The sequence below is a fragment of the Lactuca serriola genome, chromosome 1 (assembly GCF_051521515.1).
Source record: "Lactuca serriola cultivar US96UC23 chromosome 1, Lser_US96UC23_V15, whole genome shotgun sequence".
NCBI classification, from domain to species: Eukaryota; Viridiplantae; Streptophyta; class Magnoliopsida; order Asterales; family Asteraceae; genus Lactuca; species Lactuca serriola.
Window position 1 is genome coordinate 52,292,261 of NC_136408.1, and position 27,326 is coordinate 52,319,586.

General features: G+C 33.1%; 3 protein-coding genes across 3 annotated transcripts; all 3 read left to right on the top strand.

Annotated features, from left to right (window-relative positions):
• Positions 1-2,017: 2,017 nt before the first annotated feature.
• Positions 2,018-5,909, top strand: LOC145088323 (uncharacterized). The gene is made up of 7 exons (XM_079026597.1): positions 2,018-2,777; positions 3,536-4,033; positions 4,108-4,260; positions 4,338-4,406; positions 4,488-4,535; positions 4,614-5,047; positions 5,114-5,909. Exons 1-7 carry the CDS (start codon positions 2,108-2,110, stop codon positions 5,726-5,728), a joined length of 2,487 nt encoding a protein of 828 aa, XP_078882723.1. The 5' UTR covers positions 2,018-2,107; the 3' UTR covers positions 5,729-5,909.
• Positions 5,910-14,480: 8,571 nt separating this feature from the next.
• LOC145088332 (uncharacterized) lies at positions 14,481-16,565 on the top strand. The gene is made up of 5 exons (XM_079026607.1): positions 14,481-14,558; positions 14,681-14,817; positions 15,738-16,109; positions 16,189-16,255; positions 16,327-16,565. The coding sequence occupies exons 2-5, from the start codon at positions 14,738-14,740 to the stop codon at positions 16,378-16,380; spliced, it is 573 nt and encodes a 190-aa protein (XP_078882733.1). The 5' UTR covers positions 14,481-14,558; positions 14,681-14,737; the 3' UTR covers positions 16,381-16,565.
• Positions 16,566-20,278: 3,713 nt separating this feature from the next.
• Positions 20,279-23,520, top strand: LOC145088340 (EIN3-binding F-box protein 1-like). The gene is made up of 2 exons (XM_079026620.1): positions 20,279-20,517; positions 21,032-23,520. Exons 1-2 carry the CDS (start codon positions 20,502-20,504, stop codon positions 22,918-22,920), a joined length of 1,905 nt encoding a protein of 634 aa, XP_078882746.1. The 5' UTR covers positions 20,279-20,501; the 3' UTR covers positions 22,921-23,520.
• Positions 23,521-27,326: the final 3,806 nt, after the last annotated feature.

The following is a 27,326-nucleotide window of genomic DNA, read 5'->3' on the forward strand; positions in this document are numbered from 1 at the left end:
TTGTCTCGAGCAATTGAAGCACCTACCTCTTGTTGGAAAAAAAAATGTGTTGGTTATAGAAAAATAAATATCTTTGAAAAAAATGATTTAACTAAATGAAATATGTGAAAGATGTGAGACGATGTCTTATAAATAACAAATTGCTAAAAAACTTTTAAGTACATTTGTGCTTTTATGTTTGCTAATAAGTTAAAAATCGATTTGTTGGGACATCTTTTTACTATAAATTGGTTTCTACGGTTGTTTTTAAATATTTAATACATATATTTATCAAAACTGGTTTTTTGAAAGGTCCAACTGGTCCGATTGAACCAATGTTTTATACAAATCGGCTAGTTCCATCTTGTTTGCTAACAAATGATTTTTTTAGACTAAAAAATGATAACATGGACGATTCTTGGTTGAACCAGTCGAATCATCGGTACGATCCGATTTTCAAGTCCATGTTTGTGTTGGTCTAGTTTAACTTGTTTAGTAAACCAGATGATTTTATATTCTAAACCCACCATTGTGAAAATGGTCCACTATGAAGGGTTGATGACACATGATGGAGGTGGTCATTTTAAATCTCAAACACATGGTTTCAAAAGTGAGAAGGTTGATGGGTACTATGGGGTTGGGGTGGGATGTATTATTTTTCGACTTTAATATTTATTGAGAAATTATAAAAATAAAATAGTATTTTCAATATTTTCAACTAGGCATGAGACTCGTATATTACACGAGTTTATTAAAAATAAAAATTTAATATCAATATATAAACATGAAATATTTTATAAAGTAATACTTTACATAATAGAATTTGATCTTTTGGAACATTTGCAAAAGAAATTAAATCGTTTGGAGTACTTATGAAAATTTATTATCAAATTAATAGGATGATTTCATTTTTCTTATAGAATCCATTACAATTTTATGAAATTTTATTTTAAGAAAATAAAAATCCCTAAAAAATGGCAATTGGAAAATAAGAATTCTAAAACTCTCATAAAATGACAAATGTCAAAATGAAGAAAAATGAAAAAGAAGATGACATGTAGTAAAAAAAACATTCATTTATTAGAGAACACCTCAAAGAAAGATAAATATACAACCAAACTAATTGAATAAATGTATTTCATAATTTTAAAAAGGTTTAACATACAAAAAAAAATACATGCGGACCATTTTGCAATTTTATCTTCATTAAATATTTGAGTGGGTCCTAAAATATTACTTTTGCAATTTTATCTTCATTAAATATTTGAGTGGGTCCTAAAATATTACTATACAACTGCAAATGTTGAAAGAAACGTTGCAAGTATTTTTAAAATAAGTTTTTTAAATTGTGTTTGAATTAGTTTGAGAGGCGAAAATTAAAAGTTGTTTTTAAAAAATATTTGACTTAAATTTTACATATAAAATGACTAAACGTAAAATGTTTAGAAAATGTTTGGGTAGTTGTAATGGATATAAATATAATTTACTTGGTAAAATATTAACAAGTCACAAAATGATATGATAGATTTCATAATTTTGAAAAACTTCATTTTTGTTTATGGCAAAAAAATGTTTTAAAAGAACTTTTCCACTTCAAATGTTGTCCGGACTTTTTGGGGTGTTTGGCTTAGCTTTTCAAACCTCAAAAGTTCTTTTTGGAAAAGTTACAAAAAGTCAGGATTTCTTGAATTTTCCAAGAAGTTTATTTTTCTTATGTAAAAACTTCAAAAGTGGCTTTTAAAACTAGTTTGCCAAACATCTTTTGCTTTTTTTTTCTTTTCCAAAAAGGACTTTTGGCTGTGAAAAGCTAAGCCAAACACAATGAAAAAGTTAAAACCAAAAAATTGTTTTAAACGGAATGACAAACACCTCCTTGAAAGAATAATTGCAAGAAATTTTAAAGGTTGGTGTGGAAGCTTTGACACAATATATTAACAAACAAAAAATACATAAAAAAAAAAAACAAACAAACAATTATCATCGATTAGCATTTAGTCATGTGAAAAATATATAAAAAAAATATGTAACGGTAATCACACTTATGCGTACAAACGTTTAACATGAGACTTTGGTGAGGCATAAATGGAATTACGAGATCATTTTTCTAAAAACTTAAAAAATCAAAACCATGGCTAAATCACCGTCTCCTGCTATTGTAGACGAAGCATCAGCAACGGCAGCATACCCGTATCCGTACACCGCCAATGTTGCCAATTTTGTATCCGTCAAGCTCTCCGGCCACGACAAGTACCAGTTGTGGAAGACACAGATGCTTTGTCTCATTGAAGGTCATGGCATGCTTGGTTTCATCGACGGCACACTCGAACCACCACCCGAGACCAAGCCGGACAATGCTCAGTGGTGGAGGAGGTCCGACGCGCTTCTCCGTGGATGGATTTTGGGTTCCTTGAGTGACGATGTACTCAGCAGCATAATTGGCCTTAAAACAGCCAACGATGTTTGGGTATATCTCGAGAGTTCTTATGGTTCTTTGACTCCCCAATCTAGCTCGTTAGTAGCTGTGAAAGGAGAAATTGACGGTGGAGAATGGAAATTCGACGGCGGTTTCATGAGATCTACTGCACATTCCAGGTCTCTGCCGGTTCCACTCCGTGGCATGTCGCAACAAATCGATCTGAAAGGGGATTCGGCGACGCCTACCGTCGATAGCAAAATCAACAGTCGGTCTAGGAAATCACGAGGTTTAGAAAGCACGGTATTCCCGGAGGATAGCTGGACCGGCAATTCACCGAAACTTCTTTCGATGGATTTAGCTGAGATCACCGATTTCCTACAAGGTAACTTTGTGTTTTCGAATTACAGACATCTATCTTTCATTAGCCTGTAGATTTTGAGCTTTTATCATTATAAAAATTCAAGCTACAATTATACAACATAGATAAACCGATCAATGAACATCCAATTGCACCGGTTGTTCTAAATCGACTTAATTTGATAAAACTTGAACGGAAGACGTATTTGACACGATTGTCTGGAAACAATGATCGATACTTATGCAATCTCAGTCAGCATCTATTTTGTCTTCTTTGCCTTCTCTATTTCATAATATCCCTTCAGATTACTGAAGGGTCCACCTTGGGTCATGAGATTCCCTGATTTTGTAGTATTCGACTGGACTATTACAGAATTCGGTGAAAAAAGGTAGTCACGGGTAGGACCAAGCAAATGTCTTCGTTTTTTTTAATGTTCTTTCTGGTTCTTGTTAAAGTTTTCTTTTTTCTTGTTTCCTTGGTAACTCCTAATGCATATATGAGCAACTTTTTGTCTATATCTAGCCTGTTTCTCATGTCTCTATTAGGTTAAAATTAGGACTATACATTGGGCAACTTTTCCCCTTATATCTAGCTTGTTTCCAAGATATGGGAGTGTAGATCTTTCATAACAATGATATTTACCTAATATTATTTGTGATTTGTGAAAAAGAAGAATAATCAGATGCTTGTTATATTTGTATAGCTCTTATAAACAGTTACATTCCTACATTTATACATGTTTATGATTCTACCTAATAACATTTTGAGCACTCATTTGACAGAAGCAACTACAAACATAAATGCATACCTACCACTATATAAAGCTGCCCTGAGAGGCGATTGGGATGATGCACAACATTTTATAGATCAAGAACCTGAAGCAGTCACAGCCAACATCAACAAATATGGATTCACAGCTCTTCACATTGCAGTTGGAACAGGGAAGCAAGGGATTACCTTTGTCCAAAAGTTAGTGGAGAAAACATCACCCAAATTACTCCTGAAAATGCTAACTTCTTCAGAAAAATACACACCTCTTCATATTGCAGCTGTTGTTGGCAACACTGTAGCTGTCAAGATCTTGGTGAATAAAAACCATAAGCTTTTGTATGCTGAAGATGTGGATGGCTTATTGCCTATTCATAGAGCTCTTATTAATTCCCATAAAGATACTTTTTTATATTTATTGGGTGTCACAAAAGCCAACCAATATCCTTATACATTCACTGGCAACATGGGTGTTACACTTCTTTCCAATGTCATTTTTGCAGGTTATTTTGGTAAGTTGTTACTGTTACTGTTATTGTTATTGTGAAGTGTTGAATTGATTTTGTTTTTTGTATATATTTTATAGATATAGCACTTGATTTAATCTCTCGATATCCTGACTTGGCTACAACAATACCATCTGATAATGTGGATGCTCCATTGATGGTTATAGCAAGGAAAGCAGATGCCTTTGAAAGTGGATGTCGCCTCAGTTTCTTTGATAGATTAATCTATAAATGTAATGATTCTATTTCATTTACACATTTACCTTTGACCCTTTTAAAGCTAAAAAATTTCATTTCATTTATATCACAGATGTTCCTACAAAGTTGGTGAACCTCAACTTAAACAAGAAACAGCACAAGATGGACTTCTTGAGTTCAGGTTTTCTACAAACTTAATGGAAATTGTTTGTTTTCATATATTCTGATTTTTTATTCTCTTCTAACAAAAATATTGGTGTAGTTCTTCAAGAGATCGGTTTTCTTGTCTGGAAAGCTGTGGGCAGAATTGGTGAGTATCAATTTGAACACAATCTAACTTAAAAAAAGTTGAAAAAAACCTAAATCTTGAATCTTTTTTTGAATTTAGTGCCACATATTACACATATTCAGAAGATAAAGCTGGTTCATAATCAAGCTGTTGCACTTGTGAAATGTCTATGCCACGAAATCAGCGCCCTAAATCTGGAATCAAATAGTATTTATTATTCAAAACCAATTATTGAAGCAGCAAGTAATGGTGCGTATGAAGTTGTTCAAGAAATTGCTGACACATTTCCACAAGCAATTTGGTACAGTGATGAAAGTGGGCATTTCATGATTCAATTAGCCATACTTCATCGCTGTGAAAAGGTTTACAATTTAACATATCAAATGAGTGATCATAAACATTTTCACAAGACTCTCAAAGACTCCCACAACAACAACTTGTTGCATTTAGCGGGAAAATTAGCACCTCCACATAAACTTAATCTTGTTTCTGGAGCAGCATTACAAATGCAGCGTGAATTGCAATGGTTTAAGGTATAACACTTTTCTCTTTTTTATTTTTTTCATTACAGATTGACAAAATTGTGATAATGATTGTAGGAAGTGGAAACATTTGTGCATCCAAAGTACAAAATGGAAAAGAACTCATTCGAGCAAACACCGGAGATGCTATTTACCAAAGAACACAAAAAGCTCGTGAGAGATGGGGAAGAATGGATGAAGAAAACCGCCGATTCATACACAGTAACCGCCGGACTCATCACAACAATCGTCTTCGCCGCCGCAATTACAGTGCCAGGTGGCAACAACGGCGATACAGGTCATCCGATTTACGCGAAAGAATTATCTTTCTTGATTTTTGCTGTAGCAGATGCGATCTCACTCTTCACCTCGACAACATCTCTGTTGCTGTTTCTGTCGATTCTTACAGCGCGTTATGCGGAACAAGATTTCTTGTTTACGTTACCTTCGAGGCTAATTATGGGATTGGCGACATTGTTTTTGTCGACGAGTTCGATGATGATTGCGTTTGGGGCTTCGTTGTATCTTTTGTTTGGGCAGGGGAAGGATTGGATTCTGATTCCGATTGCTGCGTTGTCGGGTTTACCGATTACTTGTTTCGTGACGTTACAGTTTCCGCTTCTTGTGGAATTGATTTCGTGTACGTATGGTCGAGGGCTTTTTGGGAAACAAAGTGATCGCCCGTTTTATTGAGGTTATTGGTAGTCTTTATTTAGATTATTAAGAAAAATGAATTTTTGTTGAGGGATTGTTGTAAATGCATTGATGTTTAGTTGTTAGTGGATAAAGTAGAAAGTTGTATCAAACTCGGAATGAATGACTTGAGATGCGACGTGATGATTATAACTTATAACGATTAAAAGGCAGTGTAAAACTTGTGTTTGGTGTGGAAGGATCGAAAAGGGAATGGAATAGAGCATTCCTACGATGAGGGAATGCATAAATATTGTTTGTTTGCCGGATAGGGATGAAATTGATCATCTTCTCTCAAAGGAATATGATTTCTTCTCCGGCTTATTTTCAGTAGTTTGGGAGAGGGTTTCTTGGACTTTTCACTAAAATGACAAAAACATGGATATAGAATATCACAAAGTCACAAACTAATCATCTCTGTTTTTATCACAAAAGGACCATGAGTTTTCGAAAATGCAATTTGTGATTTGCGTAATTGTCCATCTTATGCTGGTTTCTAAGCATATTTATGAAGTTTTTTCTCTAAAATTCTATAGTATTAGGGCTGACAATTCTCGACCCGCGACACGACACGAAATAAATTGGTTTGGGTTGAGTTTTTCAACCCACCAACCCGCTAACCCGACAACCTGTTTATTAAACGGGTCATATATGGTTTCTCAAAAAATAAACGGGTTGACCCGCCAACCCGTTTATATTCTTAAGACAAAACTGCACAAATGGTCCTTGTGGTTAGCTCAAAATTGCCACTTTGGTCCAAAAAAGTTTGGACTAGCACCACAGGTCCAAACTTTTCATTTTGTTGCGAATTTGGTCTAATTTGGTATGAACTTTTTTATAATGACGATTTTGCCCTTATTTTTTTTTCTTTTTCAGTTTTTTTTATTAATTCTATTAATTTTTTGATGAAATAAAAAAAAACAAAATAAAAAACCAACTAACCCATCCATCTCTCTCTCTCCACCGTGTCACCGGAAACCACTGATAGCTGCCGAAAGCCACTGTCACCTGCCGGAAACCACCACAATCTGTCGGAAATCGCCACCACAACCACCATTCTTGTCGGAAACCACCTCCAAAACCTCCATTCTATCCGCATTTCAACTTTCTGCTTCTTCACTCTCTTCTTCTCCGAAAACCTCATGAACTGTCACCACCATTTGATGAATTCAAACATAATTTTTCCAAATATGAAGAACAAAACATTCTATTTTTTTTTGATCTGAAGAACAAGAAGTACTTACAAACTTGTAACCACAAGATTAACTAGATTTGTAAATGCACAAGAACTATTTACAGATTTGTAGAAGCTTAACATTCTTAAATCAAAATTCAAAAAAAATCTACACTGATATGGATCAAGAAAGATGAACACGATGCTGATATGGATCTAGAAAGACCAAGACAAAAAAATACTGGCAGCGAATACGTGGCCTGAGTCGTTCGAAGGTGTTGAAACCCCTTCATCAGAGCTTCCACCGTCTTTAGATCTTGAAAAAAGGACGATAGTTTTTTTTTCAGAATTGTAAAGGACGAAAATAGGATTTTTCTCAGTTTCTCTTCTTCTCCGTCGCCCTTTCCATATGGATTAGGTTTTTGTCCTGAAAATCGAGCTACCACTGTGGGATGGGTTTCCAGATATAAAGAGGAAGATGGTTTTCAGATCGATAGATCTGAAGAAAGTTTTCAGACTTCACCGGTGTAGATCTGTTCTCGTCTAAGGACATTGGAGACATGAGCTCACGACTGAAGACTCTCGAGGCAAAGAGGCGGATTTTGATTCAAGGTTTTATCCTCCACCGTTTCGTCTTCAGATCACCATGTGTGTCTTCAGATGAAGAACCCGAGAACTGATGAACTCGACTTGATTCCGTCTTCTGATTTCATATTCTTCTTTCTCCATTATTCGATCTTCCCTCTATTTTCCCTTCCTTGATTGTTTAGGGAGAAAAGTCTAGAGAAGAAACATATCTCAGATCTTGTTTTGGTTGGACGAGAGAGAGAGAGAGGGAGAGAGAGAGAGAGAGAGTGAGGGGTTAGTTGGTTTTTCTAATTTATTTTTTATTTATTTCATCAAAAAAATTAATAGAATTAATAAAAAAACTGAAAAAGAAAAAAAATAAGGGCAAAATCGTCATTATAAAAAAGTTCATATCAAATTGGACCAAACTCGCAACAAAATGAAAAGTTTGGACCTGTGGTGCTAGTCCAAACTTTTTTGGACCAAAGTGACAATTTTGAGCTAACCACAGGTACCATTTGTGCAGTTTTGTCTATTCTTAATAAAAAAATTTATTTTATTTTTAAATATATTTATGTATCAAGTATTAATATTTAATAAGTATTACAAAAATATACCATTTATTTATAGACCATTTGACTGTTTTGACATTATGACTCGTGGTGAATGGTCTAATGTCATAAGTCGTAACCTATAAGGCTAAGTTTGTAACATGTTTCTATGAATGTTTTTAATTTTCATTTGGATGTTTAAGACTTAAATATATAAAATTCGGACCCATAAACCAAAATCTGACCCACAAACCCGCCAACTTGTAAACCCATTTAAATAAATGGGTTGGTGGGTCATATATGGGTTTATGTTCCAAACCCGCCAACCCGTGACTTGTATGTTTAAATGGGTCGTGTTTGGGTTGACATATTTTGACCTGCCAACCCGCGACACGTCAACCCGAACACGACACGATTGTTAGGCCTATATAGCATGCCCACTTTTTTCAATATGGAAGTGATATGATAACAAGTAGTTAATCTTTTGGTCAAACTCTACGAAATTCTTTTCGATTTGGCTGATATATGCATTTCATGATTAAGAATAATTACGCGAAATGTGTTTCATTATGTTTTTGCTAGTTATTATTTGATTAATTTTGATGTTTTGTCGATATGTAGCTTATCGACATGACAATATCATACAACAACATGATATTTGTCTATATGATTAAGAATAACCCTTAATTTATGTGTGTGCAAGTTATTCTTTGATTAGTTTGAGTGTTTATGGAATATAATAGTCTACACCATATTACTTTTGCCTTAAACTCCTTCATTTATTAAGGTCGGAAGGAGTGGTGCATGACATGGTATGCTATCTCATCAACATTTTAGCTTTAACTAAGCTCCACATAGGATTCATATAAACTTTACCATGACATAAACAAGAGAGGGAGTCGTGGCAAAGAGATAAAGAAGTAAACGTGGAAAAAATCAAATTTAACAACACACACAAACATGCTCTCTCTCTCTCTCTCTCTCTCTCTCTCTCGTTTTTGCATGGCCTCCTCGGCATGCCACCCTCTATGCCACCGATACCGAGCAATTGCCGAGCCAAAATGGTGGCCACTCCCCTTAGTCTAAGAACAACAGTCGTGAAACCTTTCGCTGTTTTGTAAAATCATGTCTAACACATGTTATTCTTTGATTATTTCACTTGTTGGTAGCATAAATTATTATAATAGTTCGACAATGTGATGGTTTATACAACACAAACTAAGAGTGGGTTTATGTTACACTCGTATCTTTTAAGGGTTATAAGGTTTATGTTACACCCGTATCTTTTAAGGGTTTATTTAAAATTTCAAAGTTAATTAAATTAAAATAACTAAATAAAAAATTGAAAAATAAGCAAACTAACCCATATAAATGAAATATTTAGAAAAAATAACAAACATAAATAAAATTTGTAAAATAACCACTTACTCCGGAATGTGGCATTCACAGTATTTATAACCATTCTGGAGTTGGTGGTGATTGGTAGATTCCGAGTCCGACAGGGGAGTTTGACGATGCTAGGTGGTCGGGGTGGCAGCGGCGCCGGAGATGGGTGAGGCGAGTGTGGCGGCTGGAGGATGAGGAGCATTTAGGGTTAGGGTTAGACGGGCAATGAGATATATAACCAGTTCCACAAACTTTTCCCATAATAACACAATTGGTCTCTCCTTGTATTATCTCTTTCAGAATAAATCCCTAATTTACCAGTTAAACCCTCCTTCTGAAAATACTTACAGATTAAATCTGAAATCTTACCAATCAGCCCTTACTTCTGAAATCCCTTCCCAAATAAGTCTCTAATTTACACTTTAACCCTCGTAAATTAAAATTATATCATTGGCTCCCCGAAACCAATACCCCACTAATTATTATTTGATTTTTGGACTATAATAATATAAGATAATAATAAGAATCACTTCTCGGGGTTCCGGGATTATTATTTAATCGATATATTTTAAACGGGATGTTACACCTCTCCCCCACTTAAATTTGATTTCGTCCTCAAAATCGTTTCTCATAATCCCTTACACACCAGTCAACTTGAACCTCATGGCCACTATTACAAGCATACCCCAGCCTTTCCAAGGCAACCACATCCAACCCTTGCAAGGTGCTGAAACCTGATGATACACAAATTCCTCGCAATATGATCACCTTACTCGAGCCGAAATCTGTAGTCTCAAGATGGACTGGCTCCCTGATAGATTGCCCATACTGAATCATTATTGTTGAATTTATTGCACTTAGCTCCCAATTGGTTACTCGACTGCTAATAACCTGAGGTTCCCACCCGAAAATAGAATCACAGATCCCACACTGCTACCTATAATTCTCTTCTTAACAAGAGATTAGGTACTCCTTCAAGAGAAACTCGTTCTGATAACCAATTCCTAGTGGTATAATGAACAACGAGACGTAAACTGGGAGATGAACCCCTTTGGATCAACAATACAATGTTTCCTTTAGTTCCCGAACCACATACATATAATAACTGGCTCATAAGCATAACACTCATACCTGGCCCAACCAGCCTCGGGCTGGAATACCATGCATGCCTACGATGGGTCCATTCATCCTCAGGATGGAATACCCTCGTATCCTGCACATGTATAGCCCAATCAACCCTCGGGTTGGAATACCAACACACCATATCCAATCAATCATAGGGTCCGATCATCCTCACGATGGAATACCCTAAATTGGAATACCACTATATACATAACTCCGGTCTAACCCATAACTTGAAATCCAAGGACCTATCCTTGCATCTCATCTAAAATCCTCTGATTCGTCACAACCGAGTACCACTCATCTGAAATATTGGGTTCCGACCCGGTCACGGAGCTAAAGGACTCCCACATAGTTGCCTCACACGACTTCCGAACAAAATCCTTTCCTGGAACTAGTTACCTCTAGGAGGTATCCAAGGCTATAAATAGGGCCCTAGGGATTCATTCCTCCTTGCTTATTTGGCTTGAGTATTCACCATCTTCTTTCTCCCTCGTTGTGGAAGAACTTTCTTTTAGTTCATCCCTCCTAGTTTAATATTTGTTTCTACTCTTTTGAGTTCATTGGGTGTGAACCAAGAGATGGATTCTAGTTTGGATCCTCATCGTCCAATCAAGGTGGCACACACAAGGAGTCAAGATCGAAGATTATTAGCTGCTAAAAAGGGTAGTATTCTTCCTTGTATTTTTCGGTTTTCATAGGGTAGAAGTAATAGTATGAAGCCATAGATCCATAGGGTGCATGTACACTTAGGTAAATCGTTTTGTTGTTTCGATTCTTCCGCTGCCTAGTTATTGAGTGTAATTGATGCATGTATCACCCAACATACCCAAGGGTACGCCCAACGTACTATTCAGTTTCCTTAGAACTTCCTTTGTTACTTAATCCATTACGTCTTAACGTCCAAAACATAGATCCAGGTCTTTTAAGACGTCCTAAACCATAAAGTTATAAACTTTATGTCTTTGCATGCATGGATGGGGGTTAAGGCATGATTTAAGTCCTTAAACATACTTTGTGACCATCTAACACTTGCATGGTTGTGGCTTAAGCATCAAGATCCGATTTTTATGGTTCTAAATACCTTCAAGAATAAAAAAAGGACAACTCATTTGGACAAAATCTTCTGAAACTCAAAGGACCTCAGGTATGGGACCAAAATGTGACATACAACACCCCAAAACTAGATCTAAGCATGAAATGATAAATTTTAGAGCTTTATACCTCTAATGGGTCAGAAATGATGTCAAACTTCTGGATCTACAAGTCTTCTCTAAGCTCTTGCTCCTCCTTCAAGCTCCTTCTTCTTCAAAACCACCAAAATGTTCAAAGTGAGCTCAAGATACATGCAATGGGGTTAGGGTTCGAGTTAGGCACTGAGAGGACAAATGAGGCTGAGAGGATAAGGGTTTTGAAGGTTATAAGTTGTTTAAACAGGGTGCAAACCCAAAAAATTAGGGTTTTCATCTAGTTGCCCTATGCCCAACATACGCATGGGAGTCCCCCGATCCACGCCTTATATGTGTACGCCGTGCGTACCCCCTGTACGCCCAACATACGCTCATCCCCAAAATTCCCAACATTTGATAATCATAACTTGAATAAAAAGCAATACAATACCTGATAAATCTCGGACGTTAGAGAGGTGTTTCATGAGAACTTGTGGATGAGTTATGTGGTTTGATGGGAACCTGTATAAGAATCAGATCTAAGCTTTTGAGCTCTGGAGGTTTAGGTTAAGTGCCTAATCCATTAAGCTATTTTGGATGCTCACCATGTCACAGTGAGTGGTGGTCGCGACGTGGTGGCAGATTTTAGTTGCGTTTATTTTGTCGTGTTGTTGCCACGACATGGTCATGGGGTTGGCCACGACGCGGTGGGTCAATAGTTGACTATGATTGTTGACCGTTAACTTTTTGACCAGTTTAACTTTTGGTCAAACTTTGGTAGAATTGATTGTTTTGTCTAAGCACTGGTCTCAGTTTGGCATTAGGTAGCTAGTCTGTTGCTGAGGTTGCTATTGGGCTTTTTGTTGATTAGCTTAGGTGAGTCTTCTGATTATAATAAGTAGGATGCTATATTGCCTTTGTAATTCCTGCATGTATGTTATGTATGTTGAGCGAGACCCGTTATGCATGTCGGGCGAGTCCTGCTGGGTAAGACTCATTATATTATTGGGCGAGGCCTATTATGTATGTTGGGCGAGGCCCATGTTGATATGTGGTATCTTGGGGAGCTCGCTAAGCTTTGTGCTTACGGTTTTAAGTTTAAATTTTGCAGGTCTGTTTGGAAGTACGTGGAAGAGCAAGACGTGATTGCCTCACATATGCTAATATGGTTTTTGAAATGTTTCACACTTATAAATTTATTACTCCGATTTATGTTAATAAATAATTGAATGTTAATTCTTTTGTTATACTTTAATGGTATAGTTTTCTCTGTTTTAAAATGAAAAAAATGATTTGAAATTTGGGACGTTACACTCCTAGTTGCTTAAGCTTCTAGTGTACCTAAAATCCGAATTTAACTATTGAATATGTGACTAATCCTAGCTTGGTGTTGAATTCAATGGTCATAATCTATGAATGATAGTTAATCTCAGGTGTTTAATACTACCAAGAAAATGTACATAATGACATTATGCCCCTAATCATGACGATTCCCCCTGCCTTAGATATATTATACTTATCTCGTTCATCAAGAAAGAACTAAAGGTTCTTATCACTAACAAATGGTCATATTGGATTAAATATAATTACTTATCTATATAATAAATCAAACCAAATTTAATCTCACCACATTTAGGGAAAAAAATACTACTAAAAAAACCATTGTCATCAATAACAAGTAATAACATGAATTTTGTTATACACTGGGTACCATATCTCAAAAATCAAACATGATTAATGGAAAGACCACAAGAAAATAAAAAAATTGTTGACTATGTCAAGAGAAATGTTAGCATGGGCTAAAGAAAAGGGAAGAATGTTGGCTAAATTACTTGTCTTCCTTCCCTCGGTTAGACTATACATGACGGAAGTGCACACTACACAATGCTTCCATAATGATCTCTAGTTTGTTGTTGACTTGGTGAATATTTTAGAGGTATCGAGGGACGAGTAAAAATAAGGAAGGAGACTCTAACTTAGGGGAAGGGTGAATGATGATTTTTTTTTTGCTTTGAAAGTTTGAAGCTTTAAAAGTTTTTATGGTTGTGTATTGTTTTACTGGGTTTATATATTATTTGTTTTCTTTATGCTTTTGATTCACAAAATCTAGTTTACAAGGACCACACCAAAGAAAAAGGATATGTTTTTACCTTTGATTTGAGGAATTCCTCATTTGAAAACCCTTTGTCGAAGCCTTTTAAAACCCCTTTAAAATCCTTCTGAAAACCTTAATTTATATTTTTTTGGAACCCTTGAAAATCTTTCTGAAAACATTGAAAACCCTTCTGAAACTCTTGAAAACCCTTTGGTGTCTGAATGAGGGGAAGGGGAGTTGGTGAGGATATTGCGCGTGACTGAATGATGAGTGAAGGGGAGAGGGATGTTTGCTTCTATAAGGTGCAAGGACGACAATGAGATAAAGTGATGAACAAGATCAACGAGGAAAAATGTAATGGGTGCTATGTCCTGACATAGATATCCAACATAAGCCATTAAGACTCAATCAGTCTACTCAAATGTTAAAATGACAAGCCCGTCAGCAAGCTTATGACATGGTTTTGACTAACCACCGAAAGAAGGCAACGTTTACCAAAAGGAATAGAAGTGCAATTTTTGAAAACCATTGGGACCAAGCACGTTACGTTTTTCATAGTTGTCCCTGTGTGTGTTAAATCTGGTAACACACATAGACCAATCGTACAATTATGTCTAAAAAAATACAAGAGGGGGAAAAGCTGAATATCAGCATGTAGTTCAAGGATGATTTACGTAAATAACCGATTTTTAATTTGCGAAAACCGGATAGTTGTACAGCAGCTGAGATAAACATCGAAACCAATAGTTGCCATGTTCTTCGAGAGGTCTGAAATCCCTTTATCTCGATTCGGTTTCTAATTTCGCCAAATGAATCCAAAAATCCCGATAACCAGTGAAGAATTATCCGATTGAGGTTTTGGATTTATGTGTGTGGTGATTTTTTCAGGTTATACTGCTCACTCCTTACTCGATTTATTGTTCAGCGATCGATTGCGTTTCTTTGATGCTCTGTGTTTGTAATCTTTACATGCGAACTTTCAGATCAATCAGCAATCTGATCTTCCAAGTTTTCGCATTCATGGGGTCAGTCTCTTTCTCTCTCGCCTTTTTTTTTTACGGATTCAACTGTATGTTCAGAAATAATCGTGATGACATTATCTTCCTCGTATATTTCTTAGCGTATATATGTGATTTCTATGAATACGTTACAAAATAATAATTTGAAGAAACAAATTTGATTTAAATGGAGAAGAGGCGCTGCTAGAGTGCATGAACTGTTAATTAAGATGGGGCAAGGAGATTATGTATAAACATCTGTGTAATATTAGGGTTCTACGTTAGAATCTGGTGTTTGGAAACATTATTTTGATTGGAAAATGGTGGACTGCTAATGTTTGGTTCTTTCAAAGTAATTATCTAAGGCTAGTTCGAAAGAAGAAGATGTTCCTTTGTTATATTCTCCACCTTTCTTGGTTAATTTACTAACCAAACAGCTTTAGTCATTTAGTTGGATTAAGCCTGACTTTTTGATTGTTTTTGGAATCTGATGGTTTGCTTTTTGTGTAAGCAATCAATTAAACAAGCAAAATGTGATTTTGGGGAGATTCGGTTTTCCTTCATGCTTTACTTGTTGTGGTGAGAGATTAATTTGTGATCCCTACACGTAATTGTTTTGTTTTGGATCAGAAATTATGCAAGAAAGCATGTTTATGAAGTGTCTTTCATTCTTTCAATTGCATAGACTCTTAGGAAAAAGTTGTTTTTGTTTGGTTTCTGAAACTTGTGTTCTTATGAGTTGGGTGATGGCAAACTGGAAGGGTAAACTCATATCTCTATTCCATGTAAGTTTTCATGTTGTACAGTAGGATCTGTATAAGATTACCACTATATGAAATAATAAGAAAAGCCTAAGAACATTTTGTTTCTCTTTCTGTTAATGTTTTGGTTTTGGTTGTTTGAGCTAATGATATTTATGGTTGTAAACCTTATTTGCAACAGAACAGAGGTTGTCTTGGATGTCCTAAGGTCCCATTTATGAGCAATGATAAAAAACAGCCACCTGGAAATCTGAAAAAAGACAAAACCAGAAATATAAATAAACCCAACCTGGCACAAGACTTTTGGAGCAGCAGCACATATGAAATGGACAACAGTGCTGCCCAGTCACAATCATCACTCTCCATGTCAAACCCTAACCTCGATTCCCATTCCCATTCCAATTCCAATTCCAATTCCAATTCCACCTCCGGAACCAATCCTCCGGAATTCAGAAACCGTGGTCTCCTTCTCTGGAATCAGACAAGGCAACAATGGATTGGAGACAAGGGTTCTTCTGGTCAACAACGCAAAAAGAAGGGTAAAGAACCTGCCATAAGGTTAGATAATATTTTTATAAACTTTATATAACGTATATAAATATATATATATATTTGAGTAATTGTAATTATTATGTAGTTGGAATGCAACATATGATAATCTGCTTGGGACAAACAAGCCTTTTCCAAAGGCGATTCCTTTACCTGTAAGTCGTATATATTTTCCTTACAAAATTTGGTTGATATTTATTGTAGTTTTGACTCCAAAATGTGGCAGGAAATGGTGAATTTTCTTGTGGATGTATGGGAAGAAGAGGGGTTGTATGACTGATGATAATGATAATGATAATGATAATGGATCGCTATTTTCTGGTAAAACTGCTACATATGACATGATTATTTACTATTTAGTTTCTAAGAAAATAACTCTGGCTTTGCACAAAATTATTGTCATTATTTTGGTTGGAAATTTGTTAAATGGATTTGGCTTGAAAATAATTCGGGCATTTATTTTGAGTTGGTGGTTTTGTGATGGAAACTATGGACACGTTATTCATTTATTGAAGACTGGTTGATACTTGAGATGCATAAAGTAACGTGCTTTAAAACTTTAAAAGGGTATTTATTTTTTTTTTCTTTAAAAAAATATGATGTACTTTTTTGTTTGATATAATGGTGGTTGATTGAAATTGAATACGATTGACAAGCCGCCCTCGTTTCAAGACTATATATAAATTTTTCTCAATTTGCAATTTGTGATTGTTTTCACACATGTAGTCATAAGTCATTCAACGCACCATGATTATTAAAATTGATTATAACTAGAAACAGTCAAAAAATTTTAAATTAGATTCTAAAATATACATACAAATGTAATATTTATATAGTACCTTTTTTATATTGTACTTTTATATTTATATAGTATTTTTGTTCACACTAGAAACGATATATGTACGTTTCCATGTCCAATACTCATAACGCACACGTTCACAATCTTAAAACTTGTACAAAACATAACCACTCATTTCTAATCTTATTTGACGTGTTAGGGTGTAAATTAGGCATACTGGGACATCACTTTTAGGGGAAGTTACAATATCTATTGGATATAGCTTATAGATGTGATTGTACAATGACATATGCTTTTATTGTATAATCACAAGTAGTAATATTTATATCCATTTGGATGACATATATATTGCTATTTGCTGATATTAAAGTATTTAAAAGTTGCTATTTCCAGAATAAGGTGTTAAACTCTAGCAATGCACTTTGAATTTTAAATAGCCCCATAAACCCATTAGTGTCGGTTTTTAAGTGTCTTTAGGAGTTTGCTTAAACAAGGTTAGAGCTACTTGCATATAAAAGTATGGACACGTCATCAGTTCATCACAAATGTATATAATCAATTTTAGTTGTCATTTCCTCATCCAATCTAACTTAATGATGTCATTGATGATCATGAAGACGACATATCATTTTTCTTATGTGGGGTTGCTATTACCGATTGGAATAGGTACTTAAACAAAGTTTTTTTTTTAACATTTCTAAAACTAAAAGTAACCTCCTAATAAAAGAAATTTGAAAAGCAGAAATTTGTTAAGTTGACAAAGAGCCGGACAAAATAAAAAGATTAGATCGAAGAAATTACAAGGATATGATCATAGATCCAACCAACCCAACTTATAGAACACTTCTTAATCTATTGCAACTCTAGTTAAGCTGACATTTTTATAAATTATTGTCAAATTAGGCGTAAGACCCATGTAGAGTTTTTTTAAAAGAAAATTTAAATATAAAGTTAAAAATATTTGAGAAGTTTGAATTTATAAGAAAAATAAAAAAAATATTGAATTATAAAAATTAAAGTGTTTTTTTTCTCTTTTAAATTTAACAAATAATTTAGATAAATAAATAAAAGAAATTAATGAAACTTTAATTTAGTCATTTAGAAAGAAAGTCTATTAATAAAAATGATATGTATTTATTATTAGATTTAAATAATATGTGAAATTTAATAAAATAAAAAAACCATAAAACGACATGTGGAATAAAATTTAATTTAAAATAACCATAAAATTACATGTGACACAATGAATAAGAATGTGACATGTGATAAAAAATCTTTATTTATTATAGTAGATACTAGATGTGAGACCCATGTATAAATGAGTTAAATAAAAATTTAAATATCAAAATATAAATATTAAGTATTTTTTTAAAATTAAATTTTAAAATAAGGAATGAAAAAACATACTTATTGCAATTTATGATCATATTTATTACATTTAATATTTTACTTATATAACTATATGTATTATGTGACTTTTTAATTTTAAAAATTAAAAAAAAAACCTAGAAATTGACATATGAATACTATTAATTTAAAAAATACTAAAAACTGACAAGTGTCAAAACTTATAAGAGATTGACATATGACAAAATTGATATTTATTTATTAGAGTAGATTTTGAATCTCATGATTTTTGACAGATTTTATAAAACATATATTATTTCTAAATTAATTAATGTTCAAGTAAAATCACATTTAATGACTCACAACACAAAAATATCATATACATAAAAAATTATTATAGAAAATATAATATGTCAGTTACAAATAATTATCCTACTTAATAAATAAATGTAATACATTTCTAATATGGGTTACATATTTCTATAATTTGTAAAGTATGTAAGTATATTGAGAATGTTTTTCACATGAGTATTTCTTTAGGGAGGCGTCGTTAACCCCCTATCTCTTGTGTATCTAACCTGCCACGACCCCCCTCACAGTCATGTCCTTTAGCAATTACGACTCGACACGATAACGACTAGACTAACTATGCTTTGTGGATTAATAGAACCCATTTTGATCACAATAACAAGTTAATCAACGACTAGACTAACCGGTACTCGTAATTTGTAGGGAAGTAACCGTTATATAATCATTTGTAACCAACTAACTATCCATGTAATCTCGATCATTGATTTTTTCTTTTCCATTTATTGTTATAGATATTATTCTTATATTTCTCACTAATAATTTATTTCTTATTTCTCACAAATCCTAATTCAATGTAATAATAATTCGTAAGTATTATATTATGTATATTTATCAAAAGCATAATCCTAATAAAGTTAAATTGTCTTTATTTGTATGATATAGACTTAGTTGGAGTTTATTTAATTTTAAAAGCTCATTTTTAATATTGTTTGTCTTTTAGAAATTATAAAACGTATATCTTTTTCTCTCTCTTTATTTTTTGTGTGTAGGTGCGGGTAGGGGAGAATTCAATATTCTAACTTTAGGAAAAAAACAACAATTTATTGTCAATTTTTGTTTTTCAATGATTTTTTTTGCTTACACCATCTATACCGTCATCACACCAAAACTTTGACCGCCCCTTCGGCACTTCTACCATTACCTCATCCATCACATCCACCACCACCACTACCTCCGCTACCAAGACCACCATCTTTAACTATCATCATTTCTATATTCTAACTTTAGGAAAAAAAACAACCATTTATTGTCAAGTTTTGTTTTTGAATGATTTTTTTGTTAACACCATCTATGCCGTCGTGACACCAACATTTTGACCACCCCTTCGGCACTTCCATCGTTACCTCATCCATCACATCCACTACCACCACCATTATCACCACCAGTATCTCTGCTACCAATGCCACCATCTTTAACTATCATCATTTCTGAATGTGCTTAATGTGTATGTACATATGGGTTCTTTATTTAGCATCATCCATGATTAATGTGGTTTAATATCATTTATGCTGTAGGATTAAAAAAAAACAAAACAATTGTTTATTTTGCATATGTGTTTTGTAGTCAATAGATTAACAAACAACATTTTAATTATTGTTTACAAAAAATAATTTTATTTAATATTTTTTATAAATACATCGAGTTATTTATCAGAGTCAAACTGTCATTAATTGTACCAAATATCCATTTAATTCGCTTATAATGTTTTGAAATTATTTATTACTAAAATAAAAAAAGTTATAGGAAATATCAATTAAATTGTTTTTTAGTAATTTATTTACAACAACTTGGGGGGTGGAGGTAGGGGGTTGGGGCGGTGGGGTACGTGATAGGGAAATGAATGGAGTAGGAAGAAACATTGAACACAAAGCATTTGGGTGGATTCATTGCATCTCTTTCTCTCTCTTTCCTCGTTTGTATAAATCAATTCAGTCAATCAATGATGCCATCATACGTTTCTTTTCTCCATTACCCTTTTTTTTGCCCTAAAATCATATCTGGGTTTCTGTTTCCTCATATGATTTCTCCAAGATTTTGATGCATTCATCGCTTACACATCTCTCAATTCTCTTCCTGTTGGTGGATCTGCTCTTTTTTGCTCTCGATCGAGGGTTTTTTGGGCTTTCAAGTCTCGGATTACTTTTAGGTCTTCTTCAACTGTACTCATGCAGAAATTCTTTGGTAAGGGTCTTTAATCGCTCGCTAAATTCGATTCTATGCTGTTTCCCCTAGTTAGTTTGCTTATTTTCTGTTCAATTTTCGTTATTTAGTTATTTTATTAGGGGTTCTCGAGATTCTTACTTTACTTTACTGTATTTGGAAGATCTCATCTTAAAATCCACCAATTATTCATTTATTTGTTGTTGAAACTTCCTGTTGATACTTGGTAGTTGTAGTTCTTACATAAACTTGCATAAGAATCACATGATCATATGGTAAATCGACTTATCAGCCCTACTATTAAAATGATTTATGATTATATCTCTGATTTTGGAACTGATTGATAATCTCTCCTTGAATTGCGTTAAATCAAGAGTAGAAAAACTATGTGCACAAGGACATGCCTGACTATCTCGGAAACTTTCTCTTACTCTTTGATGTTAGTTATGCTGATTTATGTTTTGGATCTATACTTAGCTTTTGTTTCTTTCTTGAATAACTTTATATTAATTTTTTCTGAACTTATATCTTTCAGGTGAAGACGTTCTTTACCATGGTATGCCAAAATACCATGCTTCAGAAGAGTCAAATCTCTTCTTGTCCCTTGGTCACCATGTCGATGTGTACTTCCCCCCTCGCAAGAGGTCAAGAGTCAGTGCCCCTTTTGTGTTCTCTGAACAAACCTTCATCAAAAAGCAGCAAACCACCATTGATGCCCTTCCTGATGAATGCCTCTTTGAGATCTTCAGACGTGTATCTGGTAGCCAAGAAAAAAGTTCATGTGCTTTTGTCTCAAAACGTTGGCTCATGCTTCTAAGCACCATCCGCAGGGATGAAGTCAAAGAAACAGTGTCGTCCATTTCTAACAAGAAACATGAAGATCTTGAAATTAACAACGGGTGCCTCACAAGGTGTTTAAAAGGAAAGAAAGCAACAGATATCAGACTTGCAGCTATCAGTGTTGGATCAAGTGGTCATGGAGGTCTTGGTGATCTTTCTATTCTTGGAAACAATGCTAGTAAAGTGACAAATGTTGGGCTTAAAGCTATTGCTCATGGGTGCACTTCTCTTAGATCTCTTACCCTATTGAATCTCTCCTCCATTAGTGATGAAGGGATTGTTGAAATTGCTAACGAGTGTCACAATCTTGAAAAGCTTCAACTTTCTCAATGCCCTAACATTTCCAACAAATCTTTAATCGCGATTGCAAACAACTGCCCTAATCTTACATCACTTTCAATCGAATCTTGCTCAAACATCACGAACGAAGGCCTTCAAGCAATTGGTCAAAAATGCCCAAATTTAAAGGCGATTTCATTAAAAAACTGTTCTCAAATCGGAGATCAAGGGGTTGTAAGCTTGGTATCATCATCAAGTTCTTCTTTGATGAAAGTGAGACTCCATGCTTTAAATGTTAGTGACACATGTCTTGCAGTTATTGGACACTATGGTATGTCGTTGACCGAGTTAACTCTAGTTGACCTTCATAACGTAACCGAAAAGGGGTTTTGGGTCATGGGCAGCGGTCAAGGATTACAAAAGCTGAGGTCACTTGTGATTGTTAACTGTACTGGTGTGACCGATCTTGGGGTTGAAGCATTGGGCAGGGGCTGCCCGAATTTGAAACTTGTTTCCATTCGGAAATCAGGTTTATCAGACAACGGGCTTGTATCATTTGCTAAAGCCTCACAATCACTCGAGACTGTTCTTCTAGAAGAATGCCACATCATCACACAGATCGGAATCTTTGGATTTGTTGTGAATTCGGGTGCATTAAAGAATCTTTCTTTGACAAAATGTTTTGGGATTAAAGATTCACCGATGATAATCCATTCGGCTTTATCCCCTTGCAATTCTCTAAAATCTTTAACCATCCGTAACTGCCCGGGATTTGGAAACTTCAGCTTGGCTTTATTGGGACGGATTTGCCCCCAGCTTCAAGACATTGTGCTGACCGGGCTCTCTGGAATCACTGATTCCGGAGTTGCATCACTCGTTCAAAACTCTGAATCCGGTCTAACGAAAGTTGATCTTAGCGGGTGTGTGAATCTAACGGACAAGATCGTGTCAGAGATCTCCATGGCCCATGGTGGGACCCTTGAAGTCTTGAATCTTGATGGTTGTGGATTGATTACTGATGCAAGTGTGGTGACAATTACTCAGAACTGCTCATTACTTAGAGAACTTGATGTTTCAAAATCTGCAATCACTGATTTTGCAATTGCAGCATTGGCATGTGCTGAGCATTTGAATCTTCAGGTTCTTTCGGTTTCTGGATGCCAGGTTTCAAACAAGAGCTTACCTTTCTTGAAAAAGTTGGGTGAATCACTTATTGGTTTGAACATGATGCAATGTCGTGGGGTCACCAGTGCTGCAGTTGGTGCTCTTGAAGGGCAAATATGGAAATGTGATATTCTCGTTTAAGTCGGTAAAATCAGTTATTAGTTGTTGAGTCGGTGGTTTTTACAGGTCTGTTGCAAAGTGATTTTCTTGGAATCACTCCAAAGCTCTCTTTTTTCCAAGAGGTTTGGCTGGTATCTCTTTTTTTACAGTTTTATTAAAACTGTTTTTCAAGAATTTTTGGCCTTGTTTATAAGGTCTTCTATTCTTCTTTCCAGCCAAATTTTCTTGAGAATACTGATGCTTGGTTTTGGTTCTTGGAGACAACATTTGGCAATGGGTCCTAGTCGTCGTTGGTGTGTGTCAGTTAATATATATGTATTGGTGTTTTGTGATGATATGTTTGTTTGTGTCTAGTGTCTAGTGTCTAGTCTTGGTTTTCTGTCATGGGTTGTTGAAGGTTACAGTTTGTCAGGGATTCAAGCGGTGGTGGCCTGGTGGTTTTTATGGGATTTGGTCATGGTGGGTGGTTATTGAGCCTATTGTGACAACCCCGGTGAGGGTTGTTTTTTTCTTTTACCAAATCCTGGTTTTTCTGGGCTTCTTACTTGTTTGTAAACTGATGTGTTTGTAACCTTTTGTGATGGGAACTTATAATATAAGTACTTGTGTTTATGTGTCTAATCTTTTGTTTCTATAAACCATACCCACAAAAAAAAAAAAAATACATGACAACAGATTTGTATGTATACATCATCAATTATATACACAAGTGCACACTGTATATATGTGTTGATCTTCATTTTTTAAGAGGTCTAATGTTTTTAAAGACATGGGTTCTTGAAGCTTGATTTGGTCTAGTTTAGACACTATTTGGGCCCATAGCAAGTAGGCCAATTATTTTAATTGGAGAAATATGTCATAGCATTTCGAGAAAGCTTCTTATGCTATTTACGTTCATAAGCAAAGCATTTATAATATTTTTGAGATTGACTATGTTATCATTTATTTTCGACAAAGCTTCTTATAGCTATTTACGTTCATAAGCAAGCATTACATGAGTTTAACACGTTGATTAAAAATAAGTTAAATATTTAAGTGCAAACATCAAGTTTTTATTTATTTATTTAAAGTAAAATTTTGAAATAAATGCAAACGACATGATGAATAAATAAGTAATTCGATCTATACATGATTAATAAGTAAGTAATTCAATCTATATGGCTGACAATATCATTTGTATTCAAAATATAATAACTTTTATACCTTTCAATCATGGTTGAAGAAATCGAGATTAATCGTGGATTAATCATTTAACGTTCTCCAACCGACTAAGATTTGTGTGTTTGACGAAATTAAGGATTAATTGGGTATAACGGGATTAATCAGTTTTGACTAGATTAATCGATAAACAAAAGTAAAAAAAAAAAAGTCAAAATAATTTTAAAAAATTAAATTTTTTTTACTTGAAATTTTTCAGATTTCCAAAATTTCAAATATTATATAAAAATGTTCATATTTTCGTATTTTCAAAATTTCGAATTACAAATTCATTTATTTTCTAATTTTGAAGTACTTATTTTTCTTAAAATATTTTTTTCTTTGATTAATTTTAATATTTTATTATTATCTATGGTCCCCGATTAATACCGTCAATAATCCATTACAACAACTTTGTCTCAAGAAAATAATTAAGCATTAATAAATCTGACAACAAAGCAAACATTAAGACCCATTAATTTTTTAGAATTCACCAACACTCATTCAAGAGTAATAAACATAGTTAAAAGTCTTCAAATATCCATATATATATATATATATATATATATATATATATATATATATATATATATATATATATATATATATAATTTTTTTTTCAAAAAATCCAACAACTTAGATGTTGAGAGAAAACTCTATAAATATATTGTACTTTTAACGTATTCTATTTTTACATCTTTATAGTAGCTATTATTTAGTTTTTAAAGTAAAGCCAAGTTTTCATGCTTCTTAATTGAGTAGCTGTTCTTTAGTTATTAATGTAATACAACTAACATTATATAAATGTTTAAATTATATTGATTCAAATAAAATATTGTTATATAAAAAAAATTGTATAACCATAAAATTTTATAAAAATAATATTTAATTGAACAACTAAAAAATTAAAATTAATAGTAATTAATAATATAGATATTAAAAACAAAAAATAAAAATAGAACCGTAATTTAAATATATATATATATATATATATATATATATATATATATATATATATATATATATATAAACTAAATTTAATAAATCACATATTGATGGAACAAGTCGATGATTGTCATTATGGCTCACAGAGAAACATGATAATACATTAATGTAATAATTATAATAAATGTAGTAATAAATGAATATACTCTAATAAATGAAGGGTTTTTTTTGCCACATGTCACGATCTCATTTAATTTACCAAATATTATTTTATAGTTATTTTGAATTAATTTCTTTTCCACATGTCATTTATGGGTTTTTCTATTTTAATATTCCACACAATACTTTAATGTAATAATTATATAATAAATGTAGTAATAAATGAATATCAATTTTATTAATGAACTTAACTTCTTGTTTCAAAATTCTCAAATTAAAGCTCATTAGTTTATTTTGTTTATTTATTTAATTTAAAAGTTAAAAAAATCAATTTTAATAATTCATTGTTTTTCTTATTTTCTTATAAATCTAAAGTTCTTAAATATTTAGACCTTTATATTTTATTTTTTTTAATTAACCCATGTAATACATGAATCTTACACCTAGTATATATAGTAATAAATGTAAATCTTTTTGCCACATGTCATATTTTCATGCATTTTGACACATGTAATTTTGTGGTTAATTCTTAGAAATTAATTTCCACTTGTCATTTTGTGATAGTTTTTGATTTTCTTAATTAACTATCTAATTTTTAGTTATAGAAAGTAATTAATGTGTCATTAATTTGTTTCCTTATATTTCAAATTTTAATATGTTTCCTTCAATATATATAATTCAAAATTGGCACGTTTCTTTCAAAGTTTATTATCATTTTAGACAAAATAGTCTATATAGAAAAAATAATCAAACTTAGTTACTTTTTATTGACAAACTAAAAAAGGGTTATATGGTCGAAATATAATTAAATTTTTGCAGTTTGTTTTATTAGTAGAAATTGAATTTTTTATTTATTCATCTTTTTGTTTGTATATATTTTGAAATTTTATTTTAAAAAATACCTAATGTTTACACTTTAATATTAAATGTTTTCTTTTAAAAAAAATACTTAATTTTTATATCTTCATATATAATTTTTTTAATCAACCCGTGTAGTACACGGGTTTCGCACCTAGTATACTAATAAATGAAAATCTTTTTTTCATATGTCGTATTTTTATGTATTTTGACACATGTAATTTTGTGGTTACTTCTTAAAAAATAATTTTCACTTGTCATTTTGTGGTAATTTTTTATTTTCTTAATTAACTATTCTAATTTTTAGGTTATAGAAAGTAATTAACGTGTCACTAATCTGTTTCCTTATATTTTTAAATTTTAATATATTTCATTCAATATATAATTTAAAATTAACATTTTTCTTTCAAAGTTTATTGTCATTTTAGGAAAAATGGTCTACATATAAAAAATAATCAAACTTTGTTGCTTTTCATTGATAAACTAAAAAAATAGTTACGTGGCCAAAATATAATTCTTTTTATGTAGTTTATTTTATTAGTATAAATTAAAGTATCTATTTATTCCTCATTTTATTTGTATATATTTTGAAATTTCACTTTAAAAATATTTAATTTTTACACTTTGATATTTAATGTTTTCTTTAAAAAAATACTTAATATTCATATTTTTATATATAATTAATTTTTTAATCAACGCGTATAGTACACGGGTCTCACACATATTGTGTGTGTGTGTGTGTGTGTATATATATATATATATATATATATATATATATATAGAGAGAGAGAGAGAGAGAGAGAGAGAGAGAGAGAGAGCAAGGTTGTAAAAATCGCTCGGCGGTAGCTCGGCAGTCAACTGACGATAAACGATTAATCAGACTCGGCGGGGATTAATCGGCGATTAATCGGGGACCCTAAATTATTAATAAAACTATTTAAAAAAAATAATATTTCCTAAAAAAATGAGCATTTGAAAATTTTAAATTTTAAAATTTTGAATTTTTTTAAATTTTAGTATAATATTTTAAAATTTGAAAGCTTAAAAATTTAAATTTTTAAAATTTTGATGTAATATTTGAAAATTAATTTTTTAAATATTTCCCGCCTATGACCGCCGAGGATCGCCAAGGCCGCCAAGGACCACCAAGCCCGAGTTTGACTGATTTTGACCAATTTCCGCCAAACACCCTAATCGTAATCAGTTCGAGACCGCCAAACGATTAATCGACAACCAAGACTGATTTCTGCAACACTGATATATATATA

Bases quoted from the DNA above. Each gene is read 5' to 3' on its own strand.
- LOC145088323 (XM_079026597.1), top strand. From the start codon at position 2,108: ATGGCTAAATCACCGTCTCCTGCTATTGTAGACGAAGCATCAGCAACG. The intron at 2,778-3,535 runs GTAACTTTGTGT...CTCATTTGACAG, and splicing joins GATCACCGATTTCCTACAAG to AAGCAACTACAAACATAAAT. The intron at 4,536-4,613 runs GTGAGTATCAAT...TTTTGAATTTAG, and splicing joins GAAAGCTGTGGGCAGAATTG to TGCCACATATTACACATATT.
- LOC145088332 (XM_079026607.1), top strand. From the start codon at position 14,738: ATGCTCTGTGTTTGTAATCTTTACATGCGAACTTTCAGATCAATCAGC. The intron at 14,818-15,737 runs GTCAGTCTCTTT...GCAACAGAACAG, and splicing joins CAAGTTTTCGCATTCATGGG to AGGTTGTCTTGGATGTCCTA. The intron at 16,256-16,326 runs GTAAGTCGTATA...AAAATGTGGCAG, and splicing joins CAAAGGCGATTCCTTTACCT to GAAATGGTGAATTTTCTTGT.